This window comes from Microtus pennsylvanicus, chromosome 16, assembly GCF_037038515.1.
Source record: "Microtus pennsylvanicus isolate mMicPen1 chromosome 16, mMicPen1.hap1, whole genome shotgun sequence".
NCBI classification, from domain to species: Eukaryota; Metazoa; Chordata; class Mammalia; order Rodentia; family Cricetidae; genus Microtus; species Microtus pennsylvanicus.
The window spans coordinates 17,490,097-17,504,125 of NC_134594.1; the positions used below are offsets into that span (position 1 = coordinate 17,490,097).

Here is a 14,029-nt window from a genome sequence, read left to right on the forward strand (position 1 = left end):
TATACATATATGCATGTAACAACAATTAATGAAAGAAGGTCATGAATTTGAAAGAGAGCAAGGAAGAGTATATTGGAGCATTTGGAGTAGGACAGGGAAGAGAAGAAAGGAATGATGTAATTATGATATCGAAAGTAAAAAAGTAAACAAAGATTAACATATTTCTGATGATTTTAAACTTAGTAAATAATATGTCACTTACTTGATTGGCTAGTTGCAATTGTTCCTGAAGGTTCCTCACGGTTTCATCATCTGCACAGATGTCATTTCCTATCCCTGTGCCAAAGGGAAGGGCTTCCAATTGCTTTTCAACGGCATCTTTTAATTTACTGTGCAACCTTCGCAATAAGCAGTTAATATTATACTCATTTTAATAACAGTGTAATTACCATTAGAAGGGTCATTAAATCAACATGGGTCACACAAAATTCTTCATACCAAACCATTTAAGTAGACTTCAAATGAAAATAGAAGGAATAACCATTAAATACTATGTGAATAAAAATATGATTTTTTTCTTTTTCTTTTCTTTGAGACAGGGTTATTTTTCTTAAATGTTGGCAAGGATATAAGAATGTAATTTAGTGCAGCCACTAATTGAAGCTGAAAACAGAACTATCATATAAGACAGCTATAACAGTCCAGAGGATATATTTTGATGGACCTACAAAGTATACAAGCAGATATACTTGTATATTCATTTGTATTGCAATTACAACATCAAAGATGTGGAATAAACCCATATATATCAACACACACACACATACACACACACACACACACACACACACACACACACACACACACACACACATATATATATGAGCAGATGACATATAAGCTGAATTTTACTCAGCTTCAAGGAACAAAATAAATGGACCCTGGGATCATCATGATAATATTACAGGTTAAATTCAGATTGTAAAGAAATAGTTAAGGCATAAAAATAGGAGAAACTATTTGGGAAGAAGAAGGAATTGTGCTGGGTGAGATAATGGAAAATGCCCAACACTTAATAGGCACTCAAATATTAGTGAATATTTATTCTGATTGTTATTGTGACCAAATACCTGACAAGAAGACTTAAACGTTTATTTTTGGCTCATGAAGTACATATGTACAGACCATACTACAGTGGGGAAGGCATGGAGCAGGTGGTTCCATGGGAGTATATGTATAAGGCTTAGTGCTCAACTCTTAAGTAGATCAAAGAAAACAAAGAAACGGGAATGCCAGCACTCCTCTGGCTTTCTATCTTTCCCTCCTTATTCAGTCCAGAACTCACGAGATGTTGCTGTGCACATTCAGTGTCCCTCTCTGGATAAGCCTTCAGATATAACAGCCCTTAAAACGTGTCTTCTAAATCAAATCAAGCTGGGAAAAAAGATTAACTATGACTATTTTACTGCTTCACTTAACAGTAACTCAAAAGATACGTGGTTCTAGATTTCCGTTAGCAGTTCAACAATGCCTTTAGAAAAGCGAAGCTTTTACCACCTTTTCTTTCTCAGTCTCGCTGAGTCTCTGAAATCTGAGCTCATGGTTAGACAGTTGTCTTTAAGTGTGTGTCCCTTGGTAAGACAGCCAAGTTGCTTTGCATACACCCAAGAATCTTTGGGCAGCACAAACTGGTCTTGATGGAGGGCAGGGGCACAATGTTGGGTAACTAGGAAAAGGGGGCTGGATCTCGGAAGAGTTGAGAGAGGAAATGAATACGATCAAAATACATTGTCTAAAACTCTCAAGGAACCAATTTTTAAAAATCTATTTCTTAAAATTACAAATAGGAAATCAAAAAAACTTTGCAAACTACCACAACAGACTTTGCTTACATTTACATTTTACTCACTATCTAAGAAAAAAATGGCACTTGTGTAGGGAACCAACAATGCCTTTCATACCCTTCATAAATATGAACTAAGTTTAAAGAAAAGACATGAAAACAGGACAAAACACAGTATTTTTACTTTCTGTTTAGTATCTTTCTCATAAAATGATTTCATTATTTATAATCAGTTTCTACATACTATGCATCCCTACAGAAACATACTAAAATGTTTTCAAACTCCAAGACTGTGGCACTGTACACAACTGCAGAACCCAAGCCACTGCTAATTTTCAGCATTTAGACCTGATCAAGTATCATGTATACTTTTCTTAAAATATTTCCCCCATAATTTATAAATTATTTTCATTTTACATTCATTAACTATGACATGTATCTAAAAGTACTTTTTTTCTTTAAAGACTGAATTAGTAGAGTTCACTGCTAGCATTTTCAAAGTGCTTTCAATAAACAGAAAGTCCGTTTTTCCAACTTTCCAAAAATGAAACGCAACTGCTGCTATGGTTTGGATATGGCTTCTGTCAAAACTTATGTTGAAATGTGATGCTATTGTAACTTTGTTTCGGGATGGTAGAATCTATAGGGAGTGATTAAGTTCATGGTAACTAGCTATCTTGAGAATGAATTAGGTCTCCTGATTAGACTAACAGCCATGAAAGTGACTGTAATGAAGTATGCTGACGTACACATGTCCTTTCTCCATGTGTCCCCTTCTACTCCGTATTTCTCTACTATGATACAACAGCATGAAGCACTGACCAGAAGCTGAATGATATCAGTGCCATGTTCCTGGAAATCCAGAACTGAAAGAGTAAAATACACATCTTTTCTCTATGAATCACTCAGCATAAGACATTGTTTATAATAAAAACCTGACACTCATCATTACATTACTTTTAACTACATAGAGATTTTAAAGACTAGCTTTATGAAAGAAATATTGTTGCAAACAAATACACAAGACAACTAAACAGTATCTTTATACCATAAAATGTCCTGTCTTTCCAGGACATTAAAAATCAAGCTCAACCTAAGTATATTGGTGAATGAAAAATATTCACTGCAATATTCTTTACTAGGATATTAAAAGTCTGTTTAACAATAATTATTTTAAGGAAAAACATTAAAGCTAAAAAAAGCAAAAAAAATAAATAAATAAAAGCTAAAAAAAGCATAGATTTAAAAAAACATAATGAATGAAAAATTTAAACCTAATTTAAAAATTTATGCAATTATAAAATTTAATAAGAATCCACAGCATAAATATAAGAGGGTTCCAAAATTAGAAGGGAATTAATAAAAATACTTTTTTTAATTTTTTTAAATTTTTTTTTTTTTATTTTTCGGGACAGGGTTTCTCCGTAGCTTTTGGTTCCTGTCCGGGAACTAGCTCTTGTAGACCAGACTGGCCTCGAACTCACAGAGATCCACCTGCCTCTGCCTCCCGAGTGCTGGGATTAAAGGTCTGCGCCACCACTGCCCGGCAATAAAAATACTTTTTAAAGAAACAAAATGATTATAGTTAAATTAAGATATAATTCCATAGGAACTTTATAAAATTCTAAAGAACACATGCTATTTAGTTTTTTTGCCAACCTGACAGAAGCTGAGATTTTCCGGGAAGAGGGAACCTCAATTGAGAAAATGCCCCTATCAGATTGGCCATGTAAGCAAGCCTGTGGGGCAGCCCACAGAGGGCAGTGCCCGCCACGGGCAGGTGGTCCTGGGTGTATGAGGCAGTAGACTTGAGCACGCCATGGGAGCACTCCCTTATGATCGCTGCTTTACTCCCTGACTCTGGAGTCTGAACTACTCGAGTGCCTCTGCTGTTTCTTCTGGTGATGACTCTAAGTCAAATAAACTCTTTCCTCCCCAAGTTGTTTTAGGTTATGGTGTTTATCACAGCAATGGAAAACAAACTAGAACAACATGAATTCATTTAAACACAAGTACATTAAGATGTACATAACAATAAAACGTAAACTACTATATAATATGGAAGAATACAAACAAAAGAAAGTCAAACTTTGAGAGTCCATGCACTGAATGATTTCAGGACTTAAAAATGCGCCCCACCTGCCGTCACGGCCATGCTGTTTTTGGTCAACAACGAAAAATATATCAAATTTCTATAGTTTCATGCTTCTAACATTAACATTTTTGAACTCAGGACAGAATAAAGTTTAAATATTCTTGGTGATCAGCCATGTTAAATTCTCTTTAATATGCTGAGAGAGGACACACTAGTGGAGAGACAAAATAAAGTAACCATAGGAAAAGAAAAGAGTGAGGGACTCAGCTACCTTAAAGTTTAAAGAAGAAAACAGAAAATTATTTCATTAAGCACATCGCAATCTGGGAATGCATATTTGAAACACCTATTTTCTAGGATGCTGCAATGGACAATCGGCACTCTTACTTATACTTCACATTTCTGTATCTATGTAGTTCCTGACGGTCTAAAACTATATATTCAAAATATCCTCAAAGACGGTGCAGAAAAGATTAAAATTTTACCAAAGGAGCCAATTATAAGAGACGGACATATCTTAGTAAGAAAAAATAAGTAATAAAGACTTGAGAAACGAGATGAATAAACATTTCATGAGAAAAGTATAAGAAAAATGGCCAAACACCAGTATTTAGAAAAATGTAAATTAAGATCACAAGGAGAAATTACTTGTTATTGCCAGAAAATATAGATCAACATGAATTAAAAATACCACTGGTGAAAATGTAAACCAGTTGATACAGACAAGTGATACATTAAGTTGACATCCAATTATAAATCTATAACTTGGTAGTTTCATCTCTTGAAATTTTCATACCTGTGTATGATAGTGAAAAGTGTTAAGTCCCAAAATACTGGATATGATTTTTATAATTTTAAAAATGCAACCTAAATAATATATTACTAAGAGAATTCAATCTAGTGTTTACTTGGTAGAGGGAATGAGGATGGGAATAAGAAAGAAATCATAGATAGAGGCATCAAAGTTGGCAACATTTTTAGCTTTTAAGCTTATTGTTTGTTTGTATGTAATCAGTGTGTTTCCTACTGCACATATTTATACTATCTTATTGTATTATAATATTTATAAAACATTTATGTGTCCAATTTCAAGCTATTTATTTCTTAAAGTCAGTGCATGAAAAAAATGTTCTTTTGTCACAGTCTATCAACAGAAACCTTGGTATCAAACATGAGAATTCTCCTTCTGAAACCTCGGTCAGGGAATCCAAAGGACACCCCATCCCAACAGCATAGGCTATTGGCATTGTCCTTGAGTTGCTTTCCAGAATTTGGAATTGCGTCTCTAATGCTGGAAACAATTCACATTTTGGGCACATGACATGAAGCAACTGGGATAAAACTAAGCTGCAAGGACTGGGAGGTGCTATGCAAGCTACCAAGGGGTGGGGCAATCAACAGTTCTACACAGCTGTGGTACTTATAAAACACAATGACCAGTATTTAACACATCCCTAAAGGTGAATTAGTTGTGCTTCTATCTTGTGAGTAACCAACAGATGCGTAATTGTACCTAAGACCTGCTCTATAGGAGGAAAAACTCAGAGACAGTACCACAAACCTCGCCAACTAAGACAGGCGAGGCCAGGACACCTATAAGAAAACTCACTACTGCCACTTTTTTTTTTTAAAGATTTATTTATTACGTATACAATGTGCCTTCTGCACGTACACCTCCATGCCAGAAGAGGGCACTAGATGTCATTACAGATGGTTGTCAGCCATCATGTGGTTGCTGGGAATTGAACTCAGGACCTCTGGAAGAGCAGCCAGTGCTCTTAACCTCTGAGCCATCTCTCCAGCCCCCTGCCACTTTCTTAAACCAGTGTAATCTCTAACTGCATTCTAAATACTTATCCTTATACACAGTCAATGTAGATCAGATAAGTTTCTTTTAGCAGCAGATAGAGACCACTATACGAAGCTACAAACTGGTTAAAATGCAGAAAACTGACTGTGAGGTGCCCAGACACATCTCTAACACTACCCCTGTATCTAAGACTAAAGGAACACAAAGGAAGAGGAAGCAGAAAGAGTCTAAGAGCCAAAGCACCAGGACATGTGCTAAGAGATTGTGTTTTCAATATATAGGTCAGGGAAGCTACACTCATGAAGTCTCAACAACATGGTAACTAAATAAAGATCAGAACAATGACACCAGTTGACATGATAATATGAATAGGGGAACTCTTACAGGGCTTCACCCTTAGAGGAGGAACTCTAGGCAATTAAAGACTACTAAGAGGTAAAATTAGTAGTTACCCAAAAACCATGTGGTCAGCCCTACAAATACATATGAGAGCAACATTAAATGGACTCAGTAGGTTTATATACATACATATATGTGCGTATATATGTACACATAGAATAACAGTAATAGGTGAAGAAAAAGATTCTTTTATAAGTTGCAATTCATAGGCAAGAAAGTTACAACAGAAGGAAGTTAAATAACCTGTTTTACGTCACAGTTAAAGAAGCCAACAGTCAACAGAAATTTAAGCTCGGGAGCCTGCACTCTAAATCTTTGTACTCTGTGTATCAAAGAACAAAATGAAAGTTATCTAAAGCCACAGACGACCAACTGGCTAATTGATTTACCTTTCATTTTCAGTGATGACAGTTTCAAGCTGTAGTTTCATCTCACCCATGTGTTTCTACAAGAATAAAACACGGTGTAGTAATACATTCTCGAGACAATTAGATCTCCATTTAGTACTCAATTCACATGCAAGCAGTCAGACTTTTTGACATTTACAGATAAAATTTATTCATTACATGTAACAAGCAGTATCACATGTAGATAGTTTAACAATTATACCAAACATAATAGAACATTCATTTTTCAACAGATTGTAAATAAATAAAAACATTTTATGCAACAATTGAGAAATATTTAAAAATATATATCCAAGAAAACAAAAAAATATACACTTCATTATACTAAAAATACCAGTTGAGTTGGGCATGGTGGTATATGCATTTAATCCCAGCACTTGGAAGACAGAGGTAGGTAAATATTTGGGAGTTTGAGGGTAGCCTGGTCAACAAAGTGAGTTCCAGGACATCCAGGGCTATTACACAGACAAACCCTGTCTCAAAAAAAAAAAAAAAAAAAAAAAAAAGAAAGAAGAAAGAAAAAAAAAACAAAACCAACCAACCAAACAATCAAAAAAAACCAGTTGATCACTATACCTTAAATTTATATCTTAATTAATTCATCTATTCTGGGGAAGCCCATATCAATATGTATATTTTCTCCTATTTCAAGAGGTAAAATGGGAATGGTGAAAAAAGAAAATTAAGGTCTTTTTTAGCACTTATTCACTCTCTACCTCACCACCCTTAGTAACTATCTGAACTCTGTTCTAAACAGTGTTGCTATGGTAAACAGACAAGGTTTATTATTTAGCAGGTTAGATGATTTAAAAACTCATTAACTAAAATACAATGAAGGTTATAATCCATACTGTAAAGAGAATGAGATGAAAGTTTCACTGATTTTCTCTGAGGTAATAACAGAGAAATTATTAGCATTTCAAAGGGAAAGGAAGAGGGAATTTAATAAAAGCAAACTGGGAAAAATAAGGAGTCAGTTTTCAATAAGAGCTGGTCATGGAAATACATGTTTAAAACAAAGGTGCACTCAGCTCAAAATACATCCATCAGTCTTGATTGGGTACTCTAGGGTAAAGGAGAAGAGCCAAGCCTGAAGCCGACCTGGCAAGAGATGTGTGAACAGGCAGCTCTCCAAGTCTGTCTCTCTCCCACTCAGAGAGGCTCAAAGCAGCTTGGCTTAAAAAATCACTAACCACCTTTTAATATGAAATTGGCATCAAAGCTGAATTTTTCCCAAGTTCCGGCTAGGCCAGGATTTCAGTCAAACTAAAATGAATTAATGTACTACCAGATAACTGAGTACTGATCATATTTGCAGAGACATTCTCCCTTGAAGAATATCTAGTACTGCAAATGATTGTATAGAATACTTATATATTATATATAACATTCTTATATAAGAATTATATATATTCTTATATAAGCATATTATATAAGTCACATCAAGGACTTTACCATAAAATACTTGAAAATATTTAATTATTTGGAAGGAAAGAAAATCTACACAGTAGATTTTAGATCTTATATCATCAAAATTTCCCTACTATACATGATTTTGGTGGGGTGCGGGTGGGAATCTTTATACATAGAATTACAGCATGATTTTCCTGTTTTGAAGGTGTACTATTTCTTGGTCACATCTGTAATTCTTTTTTCTTTCAACGTGTTAGATTTTGTTGGGTTTTTTTGTTTGTTTGTTTGTTTTTGTTTTGAGAGTTTATGTAGTCCTGGCTGTTCTGAACTCTCTATGTAGCTCAGGCTGGCCTGAACTCATAGAAATCCACCTGCCTCTGTCTCCTGAGTGCTGAGACTTACTAAAGGCACTCACCACTATGCCCAAGTATATCTGTAATTCTTAAAAATAGCTCTACTTGTTAACTATATCTATACAAGCAAAGATGAACTATTCTTAGAAGTAGATACCAACATCTTTCTCTCTCTCTCTAAAAAAATATAATACTATTACTATCATTGAAGACTCTTGGGCTTTTTAGTGAGTTTCTTCCTATATCTAAGTCAGTAATCACCCACAGGCAGTAAGAACATCAGATGAGAAATTTATGGCAAGCACTTCAGAAAAATAGCTCATTAAAGAAACACAGGAACCAGATAGGTGATAAGAGGTTTTAAGAGAGCTTAATTTCCAGACAACTAGCTATTCTGGAACAACAACTGAAGTACACAATACATCATCACAGCAATTCAGAAAGTGCATTCAGCAGAAACTTTATAGATTTGTTATTCCTAAAACTAAAACACCATTTACACAAAAAGAACTTCTGTTGTTCTTTAATTGCTTATCTAAAGGAAAAAAGACATTGTTGTGGTTGGTTTAAGTTTAAATGGCCAAAGGCTAAAAGAGACATCACAAAAAATGGGAAATGAATTAACTTAAGAATTGTCTTAAAATAATATAGAATCAGAATCTGGCCCTACCCTGTCACTTTATAGGTTTGTAAAGAAACAAACTTGGAAATATGCTGTGGCGCACAGCATTACACAGTGAGAGTACCGCTGGTGCAATCTCTAGGCTAACCCACGGGAATCACGAGTATTCCAGTGGAGGAAACACGATTTTCAAAGCTTTAGAAATATTTGTCTTTTGAATAGTTGCTGTCATTTCTCTAAAACCCTTGTGATGTCATTCATAATGCTCCCCTTTTCCATAGTGGGATTTGTCCCCAAAAGAACCTCAGCAGTGTATGAATCGATTATTGGGCATAACTCTTTTCTGTACTGGTGACTGGATGGCCTTTCCCCACACTGTGGGGCCCTGGTGTGAAAGTATTCCCTCTGTCAAACCTTTGTTCTTATAGTAGCCCCAGAGAAAGGATTTCCTTTGCACCTGGGCATCAGGGGTACAAGGACCCCACCACTTAGCCCAGGCCTAGAAGCTGCAGTCTCCTGATTTTACTACATAGTTGCAGCTTTTCACCTTGATCCAGTGCTAAGAGAAACCCTTTAATCAGCAAACATTTGGTGAAAATGTTAAATGTGGATCAAGTGCCATCCGTTTTCCTCCTGTGGTTTACTCTGGTTGCCATGGTTACCACAAAAACGCTGTGTGCTGTGCTCTCAGCTACCTTGGAAGTAAGCAGAAGTGCACAGAGAAAAAGCAACATTGCAGTTTTCCTTTTCTACATTTATAAATTACAAACTTCTAGATTACATAACTACACAAATGTAGTTAACACACAACGTCCCTCTCCCCACTCTTAGAGATCATAGCTCCTTCCTCTATTTACCCTTTTCAGATATGCCTGGGTGTTTCACAGTCACACTCCCTCTGAGACATAAGTAAGCTAACAGGCACCCAAGCTAACAGGTATTTGTTTTTGCCAGCCTTATCTGTCTTGGCCCTAAGAAATGCATGCCTGGTATCCTTACTATTGCCAAAGAATTGTTAATTGTGACTGTGTGGAAACCTTGTGGTTTATAGTTTATATACTCACAGAGACACAATTAACAGACACAAGAGAACATGGAAAGAGAGAACACTGGAACTATATATGGCTGATTCATTCCTTTCACCATCAGACCCCTTCAGCCATTTTTCACTTGCTATAAGTGTTCCTTGGGGATGATAAAGGTTTAGGGGCTGGCAACCCAATAAACCTCGATAGAAATGAGAAGTCTTTATGCAAAGAAAATATCTAACTTTATCTTTAGGAGTTGAAAGCATTGTGTTCTCTTAGTAAAGGTATATACCAATCTATTAATTAAAAAAATTAATACTGTAAAAACATTAATTTAGCTCTCTCTTGTTCCCTAAGCCCTGGGATTTACCAGATATTCAAAGGCCTATATATATTAAGGTTGCGTATAAAATGCCCCTTAGATTTGAAAGCTTATGTTTAGAGGTTGGAACTTGCACGAAGCTTGCATTATAAGGGCTCTAACTTTATCATCAAATTAATCCATAGCTTCATGGACAATTCAGAGACAGCCTGTCACCAGCATATGCCCTCCAAGCGCTTATTTAGTCACAGCACCCTTCTCTCGCTGCTTCCCAGATATCATGAAGTGAGCAGCCTCCTCCGTCATGTTCTCCAGCTATCACATTCTCTCTCTTCTCAAAGCCAGGTAGCCTGGACTGAAACCATTTGCCAAAACCCACCTCCCTCCTTTAAGTTGACTTTTCTCAGGTATTTTGTAAGAGAGACGGAAGGGCACCAAGGCTTACTATGTGCTACACTTCAAGGCACAGCACAGAATCTCTTCCTCTGAGAATATCAGTCTCCAGGGGTTATTTTTATACAAAGCTATTGTGCTTTCTCACATTTGCATCAAATTAATCCTGCTTTCTTTACCATTAGTGAATTGATTCGGGGTCTGGTATCCAAGCCAAATACAATCATTAGTATATTCAAGCTCTAATAAGGAGGAGCCACTGTCAGCAGGTGGGCTTATCTCGACACTCAGAAGTTCTGCTTAAGAAATACTTCTAAATATTTATCTGCCATTTGTATTTCTTCCATTTGAGACCTGAAGCTTATTTGATTGGCAGCTTTGTTTTTAGTGTTTAATTTGTACAATTCTTTATACATTCTAGAAAGAAGCAGTAGAGGCAGCAGCAGCAGCAACTTTAAGAGAAGACAGTGAGAAAACAACAACAAAAGCAGAGGGCCGAAGTGTACAGCTGGGAAAAGGAGCTAAGGGAAAGTGCAGGTACACATGGAGGGAGAGCTAGGGTTTTCCGACATACATAAAAACAAAGCATGTAGGAAAAGCCCATATGGAAACCTATTACTTTGTAAGCTAATTTTAAAAATAAAAACTAATTTGGGGTGGGGGGGCGTTGAGACAGGGTTTCTCTGTAGCTTTGGAGCCTGTCCTGGAACTAGCTCCTGTAGACCAGGCTGGCCTCAAACTCACAGAGATCCGCCTGCCTCTGCCTCCCGAGTGCGGGGATTAAAGGCGTGCGCCACCACCGCGCACCCAATAAAAACTCTTTTATAAAAGTGAAATATTTATACAGTTTTTCTGGTATCAGAAAATTTGGAAGGAAAGGTAAAAGACATTTATTTCAGTTCAAGGAAATGAAAATGTGGGTAACTGAAATAACAGTCCTGTATTATTTTTAGTTTTTCACGAGCCTAGTCTCAGACACCCTGAGACAGATCTGCCTATAGACAGCTTCCTGAGCTTATTTCTGTTATTCTTAAAATAAACGGCCACTAGTAATAGAAAAACATGTACCAGAATCTAAGCCTATACTGGAAGTAGGTTAGTATTACTTATCTAAAAGGCACAAGACAAAGGCATTTGGCAGAAATAGATCTGAAAATGGGGAAAACCATTCTGCAAATAGTGATAACCATGGGTAGAATAAGGGTAAGGTATGAAAGGCTATGAGACAGTTCTGAGCACAGAGATACAAGCAGATAATAATGCAATCAGAACACAGCTCCAAGCTTCGAAAAGATGCCTCTGCCAGACCGCAAGAACAATGGAATACTGGGTTTAAAAGAATACTGAAGATAATATCTACCTATACACATTTAGAAATGAATGAAACTTTCATATTTTCTTCTCACAGTAAAACCACACAGAAGCTTAGTGATTATGACTTCATACCTGGTAACAGGTCAGCTGTCTGCTTAGTTCTTCCAGATGTTTCTCATACTCAGCAATAAGAGGAGGTAAACTACTGTAGGAAAATACAGAATTAAATTACAGTATATTCAGTTCCATTTACTTTAAGATCTAACAAGTAAAAGAAATCCCAAAATAGAAATTTGTGCTTAGTAGGAATCAATAGTTTGCTGCTTTCTTAACCTTAGCACAAGTAATATTTTGGACTAAAACCTTCTTGATTGTATGGAAGGGGCAGGAGGAGAGGTTTGAGCACTGATGGATAACAAATAGCTTCTCTGGCTTCTATCACAGGAAGCCTCACTTTCCAAAGGGTTTGGTTGTAAACAAATCAAACATGCTCCCAGATAGTACCGTCTTTTCCTGGGGGCGGGCAGGGAAGGTAAGATCATCCTCCATTATAATCCAGTTTTCTAGACTCCACCAATATTTTTATGAACTCAATAGCATGTCATTAATGCTTAATTACAGCAGACCATAAAATAAACATCCCTAAATTAAAGGAACTCTTTCAATGATCAAGCAAGCAATAGTCTATATCTGATAATACTTTACCTTTGGTCATCTACTGAGTTTACTAGTATGTCACCTCTGCCATCTTTGGACATGCTGGTCTATAAAAGAAAATAGTCATTTAAAAATGTTTTCTCAAATTATTCTAGCTAAAATTGAAACAAGTCATAAAAATTTTTATAACTTTATAAAAAAACTTTACAAAAAAAGAAGAAAGAAAAACGCTGTTTTGCATTTGGTAAATTTAACCATGAAGGATAAAAATTGGCCAATTAGAACTATAAAAAAATTTCTATTAGATGAACTATCTACCAACCATCAACACTAATTATCATTATTTGTGGTGAACAAAGGAAGCTTACGTTACGCTCAGTAACAATACAAGGCTGTTTACTATCGCTGTTAAAAGTTCTGGTGAGCACGGTGTCGGGAAGATTTAAGAGCTGAAGAACATGTGGCACTATTATTATATACAGATATTTGGCCATGTACCCAGAAAACACCACAAAATATAATATATGTTAGAGTAAATTAGAGAATACACTAAGTCTTAGAAAGAAGATAACACTCAAAAGAAATTCAGTAGTTTTCTCAAACACTAACAGTCATTTTCTTTAATCTTTGAAAATGATTTGCATACTTTCTTTTTAATACCAATCTTTTTACTTTTGTAATTTTTCCTAATGTTTATGCTCATATATCATCAGTCAAGTTCTACTCCCTTTCTTCTTTTGCTGAATTTAATTTGCTCTTTTTCTACAATAAATAAATGCAGTTCCAATGTATGAGTTTAAAAGTATTTATTAATCTTTCTTCTTTCTGAGATAACTGTGGATTCACATGGGATTGTAGGAAATAATGACAGGCAAATTTGGACAACTTTCCTCAATGGAAACGTTTTGTTAAGTCACAATATAAATATAGACATTCCTTAGCTTAAAATGGCTGACAATTTCATCTGAGGCTGAAAACGAGAAAAGCTAACAATGCATTTTATACACTGCCCTATAACATGGTGGCTGAGGAACACATGCAAAGTATGTTCATACTTGTGATCACACAGCTGGCTGAGAAGTTGGGCCCACTGCTGCTGCACTGTAGCACCTATTAATTCAAGAAAAGATGTGGATGTGCATCACTTTCACATTAGCAAAAGCTGCAAGCTTGTGTGTAAACCACTGTCGCCTGGGGACCTTCTGTAGTATAATGACATAACCAATACAGAGGTACTGCATACATGAAGATAAGAAAGTCTGCATCCTGGGCCCACCTGGCACCTTCTGGTGCTGGGCAGATGGGGCACTGTTATGGGGAGGGGAACAGAACGGGTCACTTCCTGTGGACACAGGCGTATCTGAAGAAGTGACATGATGATGCCTGGCTACTGCCCATGCCTAGGTTCATGCCCTGATGCAGTCATGGCCTGT

General features: G+C 36.2%; 1 protein-coding gene across 1 annotated transcript in view; it reads right to left on the minus strand.

The window, feature by feature from the left end:
- The window catches only part of Sclt1 (sodium channel and clathrin linker 1), a 108,300-nt gene that overhangs the window by 81,069 nt on the left and 13,202 nt on the right, over window positions 1-14,029 (minus strand). Inside the window, exons 3-6 of the mRNA XM_075950797.1 lie at window positions 12,645-12,703; window positions 12,072-12,144; window positions 6,477-6,532; window positions 203-338 (exon numbers count right to left, since the gene is read on the minus strand). Of these exons, the coding sequence (XP_075806912.1) occupies window positions 203-338; window positions 6,477-6,532; window positions 12,072-12,144; window positions 12,645-12,703 (324 nt within the window). The remainder of the gene's footprint in view (window positions 1-202; window positions 339-6,476; window positions 6,533-12,071; window positions 12,145-12,644; window positions 12,704-14,029) is intronic.